This window comes from Thermobia domestica, chromosome 13 (assembly GCF_964235325.1).
Source record: "Thermobia domestica chromosome 13, izTheDome1.hap1.1, whole genome shotgun sequence".
Lineage (NCBI taxonomy): Eukaryota > Metazoa > Arthropoda > Insecta > Zygentoma > Lepismatidae > Thermobia > Thermobia domestica.
In genome coordinates this window covers 209,046,676-209,065,301 of record NC_137466.1, presented here as the reverse complement: position 1 = coordinate 209,065,301, position 18,626 = coordinate 209,046,676, and the positions used below count along the sequence as shown (strand labels likewise).

Here is an 18,626-nt window from a genome sequence, read left to right as displayed (position 1 = left end):
GATTGCTGAAGCGAAAATTTTACACGCTATATAGTGATTTACGCAATTATTCCTCTAATCTCATTCCAGTTTCTTATAACAGCGAAACACACTTTCTCCCACAATTCCTTTTTTAAATCTATATCTGAATATCCTTGCAAACCTATTTTTTTTTTACGTTTCTTATGGTCGTTTCTCTGTTTAATCAATTCATTTTTCATTGTCTTCATCGATAATTAAAGACATATTAGTTTCCATTGCAAACACTTCTTCTCACTCGTTGTACACGGAACGAACTGTTGTGCGAAAAAGCTTATAGAAAACATGTTTTTATCTCGCTGATTGGAGGCACCTCGGCAACTTTTCTGTCGTCGTCGCCTCAGTGAGCGGACTTCTATAAGACCCAATGCTTTTTTGGTTGTTGCGCAACTGTTTCGTCGCTGAGCTGTTGTCCTGCTTGGCGACACCTCGGCAACTTTCCTGTCATCAACGCCTCAGTGAACGAACTCCCATAAATCTCAATGCATATTAGCTAGGGCAACGAGATAGTTGCCCGACAAGAACTTGTCAGTGAGAGATAGGACTAAGGAAAGAAGACAGTAATACAATAAGAAGTGGAAGAGAACAAGTTTTGCCGGAATACTCGCAGTCATTATGGATCCTGGAGTAGTATGTCTAAAAAAAAAAAAAATCTACCGTAATTTCTGTGTTTGTTTCATCATTAGCACTGCATTTTTATCAACGTCAGAGAGTTATGATTTCGCAGGGTTTGAAGTGAAAATCTAACAGCTATTCGAATTTCTTCGAAAACCATGTGTCCACCTCAGCTTAATATGGATTATCAGTATTTTACAGAACCATGTTTAACCTTTCGTGTGTTGAAAACTCCGTTCGGAAAATCAGGCTGCCAGATCCTTCCTCTCTTTCAGTGAGTAGCGAGTATCACCCTGTGAAGTCACAGAGCAGTCATTTTGAAATGAGTGACAAACGAGTTGCTATCGTTTTCTTTTATTTTAAAATCTTTTCTCAGAACAATTTCCTACTTTCATATTACTAGGTATGAATTTCACAGAGATTTCACTATAAAATGAATGCTATCTGTTTGTTTTTCCTAGTTTCAACTTATGTATTTTCCAATCTCTATTTTCCCATTGATTTAATTTCAGGAATGAAAATTGTCAAAGAAAGTTCACAATATTCTTTTTCATTTCAGGGATGATCACTAGTTAAATGATTAACAGGAGAGGTTTAGAACACGTCACTAAAATCACTGTTTGTTTCTTGCATGGATCCAAATGTAATATATCTGACTAAGAATTTGCCACGGCAAAAAGATAAATTACAACCAACACCACCACCGTATTCTGGTCCCAAACCAGAAGTGAAAACAGTGAAACGCCACATATGCTATTATTTCCAAACGACATCATTACATGGTTTCAAGTACATCACAGAAGAAGGAAGGCATTGGACAGAAAGGTAAAGTCTATTTTTTTTTAATTTACAAATTCTGATTAATGATATTTTTATTTATTTACAAGTACTGATATGACACAATTTTACTTGCACGTTAAAGCATGGGAAGTTATTTTCCAAAAATGTGAAACAAGAGCTATATTTACAAGGTCTGTCCCGAAAATAATAGTGTCCCCATTTTTTTTTATTTTAAACAATTTATTGAACCGATTCCTACAATTACTCAATATTCTTCGAATTACATCCCCCCTGTTTCAAAACACTTGTTCCAACGCGATTTCCATGCTTTATATGCGTCCTGGAAGTTATAAGGTAACTCTTTATACACAGGTCCTCAGTCATAATTATAGCTAGATTAAATTACTAAAATCACTTAAAACTGTTTATGCTGCGTTTAGCTTTCCTGGTTTTTATTGTGGCATACACTTAAGGAAATAAATACACACCCTTTTTAATTATACGTACATCCATTTATGATGGACCCTGAATTATATCGTTTATTTTACAAAACGTTGTTATCACAACATAAAGACAAAAACTCATCACACATCATCAGATTAGAATCAATGTTGATTCTCTTTCTTTTTTTTCGTATTTTCTTCTTCTTCAAACTGGTTAGTGCATATTTTAAAATCATACACTGCCTAGAAATATAAGAAAAGATATTTAAAATTACACTGAAAAAACAAGATGTTGAAATACAAGATATCGTTACATCATGTCGCCCGAACTATGGGACTTTTTTATTGGGTTTACAATTAAAAGAAAAGAATCCTGGATCGTTAGGTAATACATATTAATCACTCGAGTTTTCGAATGCACCTCGTATATGTAAAAATTACAATTCATATAAATATATATATATATATATATATATATATATATATATATATATATATATATATATATATCATATTTATTTTATAACAATATTATTATCATATATATTTTAAATTTTATCATTGACTTCATTTCTTATACATTTCAACGACGATAAGGCACATTCGAAATTTGATTTACAAGTTATTTAATTTTAAGTCCTTTTCGGGTCCATTAAAAAGTTGTTACAAGTTAATAATCATTTACTTTTGCATAATGAAGAAGGTTTTGTAAAAGATGTATTTACGATATTTATATGGTTGTTCTTTGAACGAAAAAAAAAGATCAAGTACATATATTATCAAAAAAATTATCAATGGTATCCACGATAAAACATGATGATTAACATCATAACAAAAATTAAAGTTACAGTTTGAACAAAACAAGTTCTTATCAAGATCATAAACGTACGAATGAATGATCATAGAATTCAAATGAAATGCAAATAACAAACAATATCATAACGATATTTGAGGCGAAATAAAGCAAACATCAATTGAATATATTGATTCAGACGCCGCAACATTAGCTTAAGTTGTCACAAAGTTACATGACCAATGAATTCATTCAAGTTCCATTGGAAGTCACAAACAGGAATACAGTCTTGAGCGTTATTTACTTCTACCGTTCTTTGTTTCTTATTTTGAGAATTTGTACCATCTATGAAATTTTTACGAAATCCAATTCGAACGAAATTAGATCTAATGAGTAAATGCTTCTTAAGTATACGATTACTATTACTGTTGCTACCAAGATTAGGTTCGGTTAAACGATTACTATTACTGTTACTAATAAGGTTAGGTTCGGTTATCTTACCGGTAAAATTAGGTTCAGTTCTCATTCGTTTTACTAGTGGTGAGATGTCGTGTCTCCTAACGGATTTGTACTTGTCCTTTACACGATATTCACGGTAGTCTGTCCTACCACGCTTTCTGTTTCTTCTGTAATTAGGATCGGTTACATTACCGGTACACGTGAGTTTAACATCACCTTTTACATTGAGATCACAGTTTAATCTTATATGGACACTTCGAAACTTGGTTTCGATTAAGGTTGGTTTGATTCAAGTTAGTACTGTATTGCACCGTTAATGGATTTTCGAAATTTTGCAATGTCATGACTGAAATCAACGCACTGCATCACGTTATGTAAAGGCATCATCGAATTGTTTACTAACATCATTTTACTCTTTTCGTTGAGAACATTACAACAGATTCAACTCAATCGGCCAATCACTACAAACATTGGTAGGAACACACGTTCTCTTACTGAATTTCACGAATACTGGAATCAACTTTCTTCTTGCTACATGAACTAATGTCGTATACACATCATTAAACGACTCTATTACCATTACTTCATTTTCGGGATTAATATCATGTTGAATATATCGTGAATACAAGCAATCAAAAGCATTCACTAGATGAAGATGATCATAACTTTTGATACATATCAAAATCTTCATTACACGCAGCATCAATAAGACAATCAAAAACATTCGAATGAAGAGAAAAGTTAGGATAATCTGATCCAACCAGTACCGCAGTATGCTTTTTGCGAAAACTCAAAAAAGTTTATACACACATTTAAATCAATGACGTCACATTCCTTCGTCGATGCAAATTTATTTATTTATTTATTTCATAAGGACAACACAACAGGCTTAATGCCCAGTTATAGTGTTGTATACAGAATTATTTAACATACACTATTAAACATACACAAATATACGTTATCTAATTATACGTAAGTTATTGCATGATAATTCTTTTGAACTTGTTCTCTGACATACTAAACACATCTACTACATGAAATCTAATCATTTCATTATACGAAGCACACATTCTCCACAGAGGAGACTTATGTAATATTTTTGTTCTTTCTTTTCTACAATAGAATGTCCCAGCGTTTGCTGTTCTAGTCTTACCTGTTAGTACACGTAATACTACTTCTGAAACTCATTCTGGACAATCAATTTTACCGTTTAACAATTTATGTAAGAACAACAGATCAAAAACACATCTCCTTTTTTCTTATGTTTGAAAATTAAAATTCCTTACCAAGTCTTCATAGGAGACATACTTTGGATAGAAACCGGTTTTTTTTTTTTTGTATTTTTAAGAATTTAAATTGTATATTTTCTATTGCATCAGTGTATTTAGTGACATTTGGTGTCCAAACAGTACAACAGTATTCTAATTTTGACCTCACATATGAAAAATATAACCTTATAAATGTTGATTGTTTGCAGAAATCCTGTCCTATTCTATAAATTAAACCTAGGTTTCATGTGCACTACTCCTTATCGCGTCAATGTGTTTAGGATCTGTATTCTCCATAATTTCCGTGGAAGATTCAGGTTCACTTATTTGGGTAGTGTGATCATTAACTATAGTTTCTACCACTTCGATGGAATTTTGCACTTCAATGAATCTATGTATAATTCGTTCCATTTTAAGATCACTTTGTTCAACTCGTAGAGTTGTTTGGTCGATTTTACTATTGAGTTGTGTCATCTGTTCACCAAGATCTTGCTTTAATTGTCCCATCTGTTGATCAATTTTACTGTCAAGTTGGCTCATTCTTTGATCCATTGGGTCACCAAAATCTTGCTTTAATTGTTTAATGAGATCGGCCAGTCAGAAGAGCTCATTTCCCTGTCGCCATCTATTTCAGATGTATTTTTCATACCAGTGAGACTCATTTTAATATTCCTCTTAATTTTTGTGCCACTTCTCAACACAGTAAATTCCGTCTTGTTATCTTTTTAGTGAAATCACCTCGCAGCCTTATATACTTTTGAAATTTATTATTTAGGAGATTGCCTACTTTACTTCAACGAATCACCTAAAGGTTCCTGGCAGCAAACCACCAAAATTTTATATGACATCTTCAATCCTGGGGCGAGGACCACCAAAATTTTATAACATAACTCGTTATACACAGGTCCTCAGTCATAATTATAGCTAGATTAAATTACTAAAATCACTTAAAACAGTTTATGCTGCGTTTAGCTTATTGTGGCACACACTTATGGAAATAAATACACACCCTTTTTAATTATACGTACATCCCTTTATGATGGATCCTGAATTATATCGTTTACTTTACAAAACGTTGTTATGACAACGTAAAGACAAAAACTTATCACACATCATCAGATTAGAATCAATGTTGATTCTCTTTCCTTTTTCGTATTTTCTTCTTCTTCTTCAAACTGGTTAGTGCATATTTTAAAATCATACATTGCCCAGAAATATAAGAAAAGACATTTAAAATTACACTGAAAATACAAGATGTCGTTACAAAGTCCGTCACAGGATCTCCTTTAGTAACCTCATCGTAGCCGCCTTCATGTTCTCTAGGGTCTCCAAGTGCTGTCCTTTGAGAGATAATTTAATCTTCGGGAACAAATCAGGACTGTAAGGTGGCTGGGGGAGCGTTGAGATGCCGGCCTTGGTCAGGTAGTCGGTCGTCAAAAAGAATTGTCATGGTGCAGCTTCCGGAAATTCTTGATGTCTCGCCTGACACGGTTGACCCGCTGCTTTAGATTTTTCAGTACTTCGACGTAGAATTTGGAGTTGGTTGCTTGGCCAGGTGGAACAAATTCCAATTGGACCTCTCCCTTGGAATTGACGCTGTGCGACGGATAGTCGAGGCAGAAGAAAATGGGGCCCATTAATTTCGGAACGAACCTTGTATGACCAGTTTTGTCCATGAGATGAAAAAAAATTCTCGTACCGTCTCGTTTTCGAGATCAATATCGTTTCTTTAAAAATAAATCTACACGGCACAAAACGAGACGTATCTTTATTAATGTTTAAACATGCGCAAGTCTTTACTCAATTTACTTCAATAATAAATATAGTTTTAAATTGTTGCAGCTATTAGGGGACAAGAGAGGTAGTTGCCACCCACTTTTTAAAAAGTGATCCCTTAACGTATATAGTTTAATTTGGAAACGTAATATTTTTCCATGTAATTCTGGTTCATAGAAAAAAATGGTGCAGTATAATATTTGGCGTTGTGTGAGTACGTATTGGTTATTTATCTTCCCACGAAGTTAAGAAAGCTACAGGAATTGCGCCTTAATTGAAACGGAAAATGATCCAAAAATTAACTTATTGGAAACACAACAATTGCACAGTACTTTCATTTCTTCTTACAAGGGCTTGATATATATTATTCATCCGCTTTGATACTAATTGGAAGAATATTTCGCAAAAAAGGGAAGTCTTTCACAAGTTATTTTCTTTAATTGGATAAAAATCGACAGTTCCTAAAATGTCAGTCTTCATTACTATGATTAATATTATCGTTTCTATTTATTTGTTTTGCAAATTTGTTATTAAATAATTTGATCACACAATTTACTAGACAGAATTTTAAGATGTTCATGAGCAAGGAATCGTGCACTTTCGTTGTTTAAGAGTACAAGGGGCTAGTACCTACTTGCGTTGCTGTTATCAATTTACTTAATAAAATATGAAATATACTATATACGGATATTAACTGAAAAATATAGTATCCTATTAGTTATACAACCTTTCGTCAAACGAAGTGTTAGAAACAACCAGGAAAACTAACATTGATATAAAAATATTCAGATCATGTCTTGCCCCTCCCCATTTTAACGTCCGGTTGCCGCCACTGGTTTTAAATGTTTTTGCACCAGACGATTCGTGAACCTCTTATGACACAGAACTCTGATAACATTTAGATGAAAATCAAGGCATAAAGGTTGCACATTCAATACGAGACAATATGAGACAATCTTTCCATTAAGCGAGATGAAACGAGAAAAATGCTTTGAGAATCGAAATGACACGACTTTTGAATCGAAATGAAACGACGAAATGAACGTCTATTTTAGGTGTGGCAATTCCACAACAAAATAAACTGTTATGGAAGTTATATTATTGTGTTTTCGTTCCAGATTGTTCTGGATCATATGCTGCGCATCTGGAATATTTTTTGCTGTAACACTTTCCTATAATATAGTCGAAGACTATATCAAAGCCTCAACATTGACAACGGTTGCTTCTACTAACTATCCGATATGGCGAGTACCTTTCCCTGGAGTCACAATTTGCAATAACAACAAAATCAATTTATCAGCGGCCAAGACGTTAGTGGAGAAACTGTGAGTATTTACTTTACTATAATAATAACCAAGCCATAGCTATCTGTTTAGTGTTCAGCTGCTTTTAATGTTTATTAGGCTTTGAGTGAGAGAACTCGTAATTTAAAGTTGAACGTATTCTCATACTGTTTTATATCAGTTTCACAAAAAATATACTAATTTGCGGAGTGAATTACCGATGTTAACTTTGTTAATATAATTTTATCTTAGCCAAGAGGACAAGGCCAGACTTCTTGCCTTCTCACCCTCAATTTTAGGTGCTTGCCTACAGGCATTACCTTCACACAACCTAGCACTGCATTTTCAAACAAAAGTTTCCGTATTGCAGTTGCACTTCGACTATGGATAAACGTCTGTGGATCACACGGCTTCTCTAAATGTGGTGCATCAGTCAAACAGAAGAATCTACACGGTTTCTCTTCTATCAGTAGCTCCGGAAGACATGTGAGACATTCCGAACGTGAATGACATTATTTGGAGAGTACTTACATTGGCCGAAGTTTCATCTATTCGTGAACCTGCGGGATGTAACAGATCTGACGGCAAAAGGCCAGATGGCATGACGCTGGTACTATGGAAGAGGGGGAAGATTCTTCTGTGGAATTTCACTTGTTGTGACACTTTCGCGCTATCCAAACTTACTCGTTCTGCATCACGAGGAGGAGGTATTGCAGCCAGCAGAGAATGTGAGAAAAGAAGACAATATAAAGAATTACGCGATGGGTACATGTTCGTGACCGTAGCCATTGAACCGAGTGGCACTTGCGGTTTCGAAGACCTAAATTTCATAAAAGAAGTAGGCCAACGTATTACACACGTTACTGGTGACAATTGGGCTACTAATTTTCTGGTACAAAGTATGTATCATTATAGCAGTTCAGCGTGGCAACGTGGCTTCCATTCTGGGTACGTTACCTGCTAACAAATTATTAGAAAAGGTTTTCCTTCTATGTGCAGAGTTAGCTAACTGTGCAGAATTAGCTGTTTTTTTTCATATCATTTTCTCTCTTTTTTTCCAACACACCATCTTTCTTTACCTTTTTACCTGTTTTTACCTTCTGTATTTATCTTTTATATTTTTCACAATTACCTCATTATTTTGTATATCCGGAGATATATCAGGAAATAATATGGTCCTAATGGAATATTAAAAGATGATTCTTTGATGAATTTAATAGTGTAACATATTAACAACTTTACTATGGAATTCCAAGAATGTATTATCTTAATGTATACTCTATGAAAACGAAATATCATTTAAAAAAAGGAGAGATTTTATCTTATGATTACATCAAGTACAAATTCTATCTAAATGTAGGTGACGTATTTTCAATATTAACACAAGTAAGTTAAAGTGGTATGATTCAGAAAATGTTAAGGTAGAACACGGGTGGATACATGTAGGGAGTAGAGTAAGCAAGCCTACGTTCCGTGTTCCATTGACCCTAAGGCCTACCGCTCACTGGCGACAAAACAGTTGCGCAACTATCTCGTCGCTGTCGCCTGCAGTCAGCAACTTCACGGAGACAAAACAGTTTTGTTGCTATACCCTCGCTCACTGGCGACGGCAACAGAAAAGTTGCCGAGCATTTGATATCACAATTTACATAATCGGCAACCGGAACAGTTCACATAATCGCTGGTTTCGGACATTTAAAAAAAGAAAAAAAAAACTACCGCCCATTCCAATGGTTAAATAAATAAATTTAAATAAACTTTCGAAGGTAGCGTCAACAGGTGCGTTATTTCAGACTTCACTTGAGGGGGGCAGGGGGGCAAGAGCACCACCGACATAAGACTTTCACGTTTTGTACTAGTATATTAGTAGACACTTGATTAAAGTATATGTATTCCTCAAACTCTTGTGGAGCAATTGCACCTCCTGCCCCCCTAAATGACGTCCCTGAACATCAATGAGTGACAAAAGTAACAGCATTGTGTAAGCTAATATGAACGGGAACAATTATTCGAATCAAAGGATAACAAGAATAACGAAAATATAAAACGACTGGAAATAAACTAAGAGAACGAAACTAACAAAAGCGGCAATCCGACAACACTGTACCGTAACTGTACTCTCAATGTTCTACGTATAGCCATAAAATAAAAATTGGCTTTCTTCGTTCTTCCCGCGTATTCTTCACGTTTTAAAATCGGCCATTTTTATACAGTATAGTTTTTTCTTTTTTATATTTCAAATGGAAAGAAAATTGAGAATGATAATTTTATCTGTATTTTTTTCTAGTTGTGGGAAATTAATGAAAGTAGTAGTGTGTAGTATGACAGCGATATGTCATTATCGAAAAATGTACCTACCTGTGTTGTTTTTTCTTGGCTGGAAACCTCATTCTAGTTTCTTATAACAGCGAAACACACTTCCTTCCATAGTTTCTTCTTTATATATATTTCATTTTTAACGCTGAGCGTTTCTCTATATCCTCAATTAATTTTTTATAGTCTTTATCACTAAAGACATGCTAGCCACTAATCAAAGAATGTATTAGTTTCCATTGTACAACGAGATACTTTGTATCGGTTGATAATTACTTGTATTTTGGGCAGAAAGTGCTTTTACACAAGCACTATACCTGATATAATGTTACTTAAAAATAACAAAAGAAGAATGTTTTAATATATGTAAGAAATATACATTATTATATAGTTGGTTGCTATGTGGTTGTTTATGGATACATAATTAACAGGTATGATTGCAAGACAGTTTGTGTGAATATATGTTGAAAGAGTATCAACGAATAAATTATCTAACACTTATCATGGACTTGTAATTTCAGTATAAAAACGTGATAATACTAGTGAATATATTTACGAAAGATATTTTAAGGTGCAAATGAGTATTGCCACTAAAGATATACTTATATTATTAGCCGAACCAGGGTTGATGACTACCTTTGGTGAGTCGTTGTAAAATTTTTGGTTTACCTCACCCGGGATTCTTGTAAATTCATATCCCGAAGTTTAAAGTAAGGGTGAATTTACCTCTGTAAGAAGGTTCATGTATACGAACTCAACTATTCTCAGAAGTGGCAGAGTAATCACAAGAAAAATTATGATCAGTGAGATAGTAGAAAATGAAACTGTTAACAGTGTTAACAACGAGCAAAATATAGCTCCCATTACACCCGAAATGTTGACATTGGAAGACAAAATTTTAATGGCATTACAGCGACAGGAACAAAGCCGAAAAGACGATTTAGAAGCCATGAAGCAAAATTTGGCTCAGATGTCCAACGAATTAAAACAGACGGTTCAGCAGAAATCCCAAGAATTGAGTAGACGATTGGAGCACATAGATCAAAAGTCAGAAGAATTGAGTAAAGGATTAGAGCATTTAGATCAAAAGTCAGAAGAATTGAGTAGAAGATTAGAGCAAATAGATCAAAAATCGGAAGAGACGAAACAATCTGTTATCCAGGCGATGAGAGACATCACGTTACAGTTTGATGAAAAGCTAAAAAGATTATCTGAAGATTGCCAGGATAATTACAACCATGTAATCCAAGAAGTCAATGATGTAAAAAAGGATTTGGAAGTAATAGAATCTTCTGTTCGTCAGCAAAAGATCCAGGTCACAGATAATTCTAACCAAATACGTGCAAATACTCAATTGATATCTACCTTACAAGAGGAAATTAGGACGTCACAGATTAAGGACAACGCATACCACAACAACATGGTTAATGATCGTTTGGAGTTCCCTTGTTCACGAGAGATGACCTCGCATTCACCCGCAGCAGATCAACGTGGACCTTACGTTATCTCTTCTTCAAGTAATCCATCCGATGAGGACATTATTTTGGAAAGAATTCATCCAAGGAATACAGATGGGCGGAAAAGAGATGGTGGAACCACACATCACGCAGTAGGTAGGAATTGTCACTCAACACGAACACGAAATGGTGAAAGGAAGGTAAAGTTAAGTGTAAAGATGAGCGAAATACGTGCTATGAGTAAGTTTAGTGGTAAATGTAATGAAAATGCTACCTCTTTCCTAGAAAAATTTCAGGACGAATGCAGTATAATGTGTATAGATAAATCACAATATCTGAAACTAATCCCTCATTTATTACTCCCACCATGTTCTTTATGGTTTAAAGCAGTACGGGATCATGTAAATACATATGAGGAATTCAAAGCAGCGCTGGTTGCAAATTACGAAAACGACTTTTTACTTGCAAACAGAGATGCCACGATTAGAAACCAACCTTTTAATCCTCGCTTGCACGAATCTGTTGTTGATTTTGTTGTAAATACATATAATGAATTAAAAGTCGTAAATCCACTGCAATCGGAATCTAGAGTGATTGCATCTATTCGAAATTTACTACCGTTTAAACTACAACAGATCCTGTTTTCTACGCAGTGCATGAGTTTTAATCACCTATTAATGCTTGTCCAATGTTATGAAACTCAATACCATGCTCAGAATCATCAAGCGGGATTAGGCAAAATTAAAAACAATTCAGATCACCTTGTACCTGTTCGTAATCTAAATATCCGTAATGTAAATGATACGGAACATAACTTAATTCGATCAAATTTAAACAATCAGAACGAGCAAAATAGGCAAAGATATGATGGGAATCCACCTAACCTAACCAATCGTGACAATAATTATGTCAGATCACTTAATCGAAGTAGACTCAAAAACAGTCGAAATACATGGCGAAATTCCAGAAATACAGTAAACTACATGGATGGACGTAATCGTAATTCAAGAGATGGCACTCCGTATCAAAATCAAAACAATGACGCAATTCATGTACAAAATAGTGCGGAACATAATCATGATTGTGCGGTACAATGTACTTTATTAGAATCATATGCAAGTACGAATTTAAACTGACTGCAGTTGATGTAGTGAGGGTTAAACCCATATCAGTTGTAGATTCTTATGAACATTTATCTTCAAATTTATGTGTTAATATTAATAATGAAAACAACCCTTGTGACTTTTAGATACTTTATCACGTTTGTTTCGACAAATGATAATTTTCAAATGATTTTAATTCTTTCTTGTTAATGTGAAGAATTATAATTCGCTTCATGATTGATTAAAAGCAAAGGTTATTTATATTATATTGATTTGTGTTGAAACTTAATTATCAAGGATTATCTTAAGTATAAGGTTCATTCTATCAAGCTAGTTATTCGACGACTGTCTACATGCGCCACCTTATATGTTACTCGAATAAGATCCTTTTGTATCATGACGCGCTATTGATATAACGTATATTTTAAAATATCATCTAAAGTAATTACTATATAACGCGCCCTAGAAAGATCAAATATTGTTTATATCACCGTTCTTAATGATAATTGAAACTGTTGATCATTGTAATGTGTTTTAAAATGAAATTATTTCTTACGTTTTTGACTTCGCACCCTTCGTTGATCATATTAGTAAGCGACGACGTTTTTTATAATAAAAGATAAATATTAATGAAATAAAAGACTTATTATAAATGTATTTATATGAAACTTAATAAAGTTATATACGAGGGTCAATCAAAATGTAAAGGACATAATTAATAGGATATCATCATTATAAACGGACCAGTAGTTCTTAAATATAAAAGCCAAGCTCGCTTGTAACTTTTATATTCAGTCCCATCATCGGGCGACATTTTATACAACGAGATACTTTGTATCGGTTGATAATTACTTGTATTTTGGGCAGAAAGTGCTTTTACACAAGCACTATACCTGATATAATGTTACTTAAAAATAACAAAAGAAGAATGTTTTAATATATGTAAGAAATATACATTATTATATAGTTGGTTGCTATGTAGTTGTTTATGGATACATAATTAACAGGTATGATTGCAAGACAGTTTGTGTGAATATATGTTGAAAGAGTATCAACGAATAAATTATCTAACACTTATCATGGACTTGTAATTTCAGTATAAAAAGGTGATAATACTAGTGAATATATTTACGAAAGATATTTTAAGGTGCAAATGAGTATTGCCACTAAAGATATACTTATATTATTAGCCGAACCAGGGTTGATGACTACCTTTGGTGAGTCGTTGTAATTGCGAACACTTCTTTTCACGCGCTACACACGGAACGAACTGTTACGTGAAAAAAAATGTAGAAAACATTTATTTTTTACCTTTCTGTTTGGAGGTACCTTGGCAACTTTTCTGTCGCCGTCGCCTCAGTGAGCGGACTCCCATAAGACTCAATGCATTTTTAGATGTTGCGCAACTGTTCCGTCGCCGAGCTGTTGCCCTGCTGTCGCCCTGCTTGGCGACACCTCGGCAACTTTTCTGTCGCTGTCGCCTCAGTGAGCGGACTCCCATAAGACTCAATGCATTTAGCCAGAGCAACAAGATAGTTGCCCGACAAAATGTTGCCAGTGAGCGGTAGGCCTAACTCGTCTTAGATTTCTCCAGGTAATCATTTCACAAGAGGCCTGATGAACAATGACACACTCTGGAAAGAGAGTAAAGCGGCACATCATGCTTAATGTTAGTAGTATACAACGGTATATCAATTCTGCGCTCACCAGAGATTGAATCTTAGCCATCGGTTGGAAAGAGGATGCTTTATCGATACGCTTTGAGGCTACTTTATTCAATAGTGATATAATTTAGTATCATCAACAGATAGTGGACAACACACGAGATACGTAATAAGAAGTAGATAGTCCTTGTGGTTCTCCTGAATTAATTAAATACATTAAGATATATTATTATCAAAAATTTAATTGGATTAAATAAACAACGAAACAAATAACAAAAAGAACTAATTTATGTACGTGGTTACATCTTATAAGGTACAATGTATCTTAGATAACGTTTAAATCAATTGATATATAGTCAGGATATTAGCAAAATCCGCCACAATTTCTGACTTATTTTTAAATACTAACCTACTTGCTATTCAGGGCAACCTGAGATGATATCGAACACCAGGAGATAGAATGCACATTTAGATCTTTAAAAAGTAGGATAATAATTTATATTTAAGCTTCTTTACAGGGAATTACCAAATGATATCAACAGAACTGAAGCTTTTAGATTGTTAAAGGAGCTGCGATTGCTTATTGAACCTGATTTTACGGAGAAAGACTCAGCGTACCGACTGGATGAAATACTCAAAATCAACAAACTAAGTGTTTCTGAAGTCATGTTAAAGGTAAGGTGTAACTTATTTTCGTATAAAATATACATTTAATCTTACATGAAACTAAATGTATTATTTCCCTAATATTATATCTTATTAGTACATTACCGTTGGTGGAATACTAATATAAATTGTTGACTTCTATTGACCTAGATACATTTAATTTGAGTTGTTTTGAAATTGGCACAGGAAATACAAAAGCGCCATTACGAGGTAGGATTTTCACATATACTTTATTTATCACGACAGTTCATATTTTACTTAATTCCCTAAGAGCTCATATATATATATATATATATTTGCATCCCCGTATGTTCATTTCACTTGACCTAAGTTTATGATCTTACTAATACAATTGAATCTTTGCTGCTTTTTACTTTCGCCCAACGTTAGGAGAGAAATAAGAATATTGCTTGTGAAAGAAATCAAATTCATATTCAAGAGATGTGCTACAAGTTTCTTGACTCCTATGTGCCGGAAAACGAATATTTGAATTCCTGTCCGTCTGCTTGTCCGTCCGTATGTCCGTTCACTCACCAACAGTCCACATACTATAGAGACCAAATTTTAATTTTGAGGGATTTATAACATTCTTCAAGGTGTTCCTTTCTTTTTTAGAATTTTTGTCCTACCTTTTAAAAAATAAAGATAGTTTATTCATATTTCATTAATCAATATTTCATTACAGTCGCCCAGTGGCGTATTTACGATTTTGTTTTGGTGGGCTTTGCTAACTTTCGGAGAGTCGGCTTTGCCTGGAAATGTGAAAATTCTGCAAGATATTTCATTTACTTTACTATAGTAAGTAAAATTTCGGGGGGGGGGGGCTTAAGTACGGAAGACCTCCCGTAAATACGCCACTAGGAGTCTCACAATACGATGTAGATTGGTTTTTTAGAAATAATTTGTTTATTCTTAAGGTTGATTCTTTCTAGGCAGAACTTTTTCCAAAAGGACTCTGGCAATGTTGTCCATATTTCGTTACCAATTGTTTCACTATAAAACTCATAATCTGGCGTAACTCATTTGTCCTGAAAAATAAACACGAGGGGTAATTTTCTTTGGTGAGCTGTTTTGGGGTGACTTTCTAAAAAACATGACTAAGGCGATTTGGTTCATATTCCAAGAATATATATTTCAGTACTAATCTTGAAATAACTAATAAGTAATTGGAGGAGTAATTAATTGGTAATTGGTGGAATAATTAATTGGTACAGGAAAAAATCTAGTACAGGAAAAAATAAAATTAAGCGTTGGAAGAGCTTACATACCAAGTGGAGAAGCAAGAGTTAGAGTTGAAAGTAATACAGAAGAAGAACAGGGATGAAGCAAATTAATATGAAGAGAGTTTTGGAATTTATATATATTTATTAGTTTGCCCAGTGTTGTCAGATGTTTGAGTTATAATTTTTAATATGGGTTGACTGTTGTTCTAACTGTATTAAACTCAGAAAACGAGCTCTATCGTAGTTAAGATAGGTTGGTGATAGTTTAGCTAGGTTGTGGCAAGTGTTGAGGGTATTAAAGAAAACACTGGTTGTCAGTATTGCTAGCAGAAGAAGTTCATTTCAAGAAGAGAAGGATGCTGTGGGCAGAAAATCCTAAAGTTTTCTGTTTTTTTACGTCCCACTCTTGTGTCATGTAGGCTAAAGGGAACGGTGTAGATGAAAAATGAATGAAATTATGGAATGAAGGAAATGACAGAAAACGGGAGAAAACCAACAAAATTCTGCACACACACACACACACACAGTGTTTGTCCACCACAAAGCTAATTTGGCACGAGCTTTGATGAACAAGGAACCTCACACACCAGAGGTAAACTTTCTACTGCTGACCCATCGTGGCCACTGATGCATGTTTTTTTTTTTATATATATAACAAGCTCAGTAGTAGGATGGGCCGAAAACGGCCGAAAAATTTTTTTTTAGAAAATTGAGATTGAGTACCGTGCAAAAGTTGCAGAATGTTATATTATGTTTCCTCACCAAAATAGAGCCAGAGATAATGATATTTAACCGGGCCCCAGGGGCCCGAAAGAACGCTAATTTTGAAAAAAGAAGTAGCGACTAATGAAAATATTATTAAAATATATTTTTAGAAAGTTAAGTGTCAGTAACGTGCAAAAGTTGTATAATATTATGTTATGTTTCTTCACCAAAATAGAGTCGGATAAAAAATATTTAACCGGGCCCCGGGGGCCCCAAAGAACGTTAATTTTGAAAAAAAAAATAGTTTCGAGTAGTGAAAATATTGAAATAATCTTTTTAGAAAGTTAAGTTTGAGTACCATGCAAAATTTGTATAATATTATGTTATGTTTCTTCACCAAAATAGAGCCAGAAAAAAAGATATTTAACCGAGCCCCAGAGGCCCGAAAGAACGGTAATTTAAAAAAAAAGTAGCAACAAATGAAAATATTATTAAAATATATTTTTAGAAAGTTAAATTTCAGTACCGTGCAAAAGTTGTATAATGTTATGTTTCTTCACGAAACAAAGCCGGAATAAAAGTTATTTAACCGGACCCCGGGGGCCCTAAAGAACGTTTATTTTTAAAAAAAAGATAGTTGTAAATAGTGAAAATATTATTGAAATATTTTTTTTAGCAAGTTAAGTTTGAGTACCATGCAAAATTTACAATGTCATGTTTCCTCGCCTAAACAGAGCCGGATAAAAAGATAAACCGGGCCCCGAGAGTCCGAAAGAACGTTAATGCTGAAAAAATATGGTTGTGAGTAGTGAAAATGTTATTGAAATATTTGTTTTCAGAAAATTAAGTTTGAGTACTGTGCAAAAGTTGTATAATGCTATGTTTCTTCCCCAAAACAGAGGCAACTAAATATATTTTACCAGGACCTGCGGGTCCGAAAAGTGTTATTTTGTTTTTTAAAAAAATATAGGGTAAAGGCACCGAATATGGAATACTTTTTGTTTCTTCTTTATTTCTCAGAAATGCGTATTCCAGCATAAAAATATTATACATCATACTACTTGTGGTACCTTTGCAAAACAAAATACAAGTATGAAAGTTTGTTCCTCATTAATGATTTTTTACAATATTACAAAATTGAAAGAAACTCAATTTTCCATATTAGGCACACCCCGCTCCTAATATGAAACACTACCTGTTCTTAAAATGGAATACTAGAACAAAACATGCTCATTTGTCTACAATGCGATATTTGGATAATTCGAGGATGGGCACGATCCCTGCTCAGACCGCCTATCCTGGCACCGGCCTTTGGTGCAGTTTTCCCTGCTTTTCCTTAGTATCATTAGGCGTATGCCGGGATGATACTTTTCCTTAGGCCAGGGTCGAGTCCTTTCCAATTCGTAGACTTAACTTAAAGGCCGATGTGATCTCGGAGTTGGAGGACCGAACACTTTCTTTGTTCCTTTCCTTAAGCTAATAAATGTATTCTTTTTTTTTTTTTTTTGTTTTGTTTCTTTAAGAGTAGTAGTTATCATAATTAGGAGTATTCGATATTAGGATTCTGCTAGTATTCCATATTAGGAAAATCGCCATTTTGGATAGTTCTCTTCCTACACACGCTTGTGTGATTCTCTGTGTACTGAATCTTTATGCCTTTATGGTACACTATATATGTAATCTAAATATCACAAACTCAACAATAATACATAACTCTTTGCGTACATTCAGCAGTCTGGAAAGATACGTTCGAAAAACTCAAGTTCTTCTGAAAAATATTCTGCAACGAAAGAAAATGGCTTGTTATCGTTCGGCAGCAAACCACTCATGCGCAGACTGAGGGTGTCACTGTGTACAAGTTTACGTACAGTCCACTCAGTGGCAGAACATAGCAGACAAAATAATCTGGTATTTCATATTAGGAACGTATTCCATATATGGTGCACCCACCCTATATACGATTATTTTAGTATGTATAGAAAATTCGTTTAGATTCCTAATACTTTAACTTGACTCCAGGACTTTAAATCTTCTGATCTGATGTGTAGCTCTTCGTCTGA

The 18,626-nt window shown here is 34.2% G+C and overlaps 1 protein-coding gene across 1 annotated transcript in view; it reads left to right on the top strand.

Annotated features, from left to right (window-relative positions):
• Window positions 1-1,264: 1,264 nt before the first annotated feature.
• LOC145667960 (sodium channel protein Nach-like) overlaps window positions 1,265-18,626 on the top strand; it is a 42,750-nt gene continuing 25,388 nt past the window's right edge. The window contains exons 1-3 of the mRNA XM_081735385.1: window positions 1,265-1,458; window positions 7,271-7,477; window positions 14,491-14,647. Coding sequence (XP_081591511.1) covers window positions 1,265-1,458; window positions 7,271-7,477; window positions 14,491-14,647 — 558 coding nt within the window. The remainder of the gene's footprint in view (window positions 1,459-7,270; window positions 7,478-14,490; window positions 14,648-18,626) is intronic.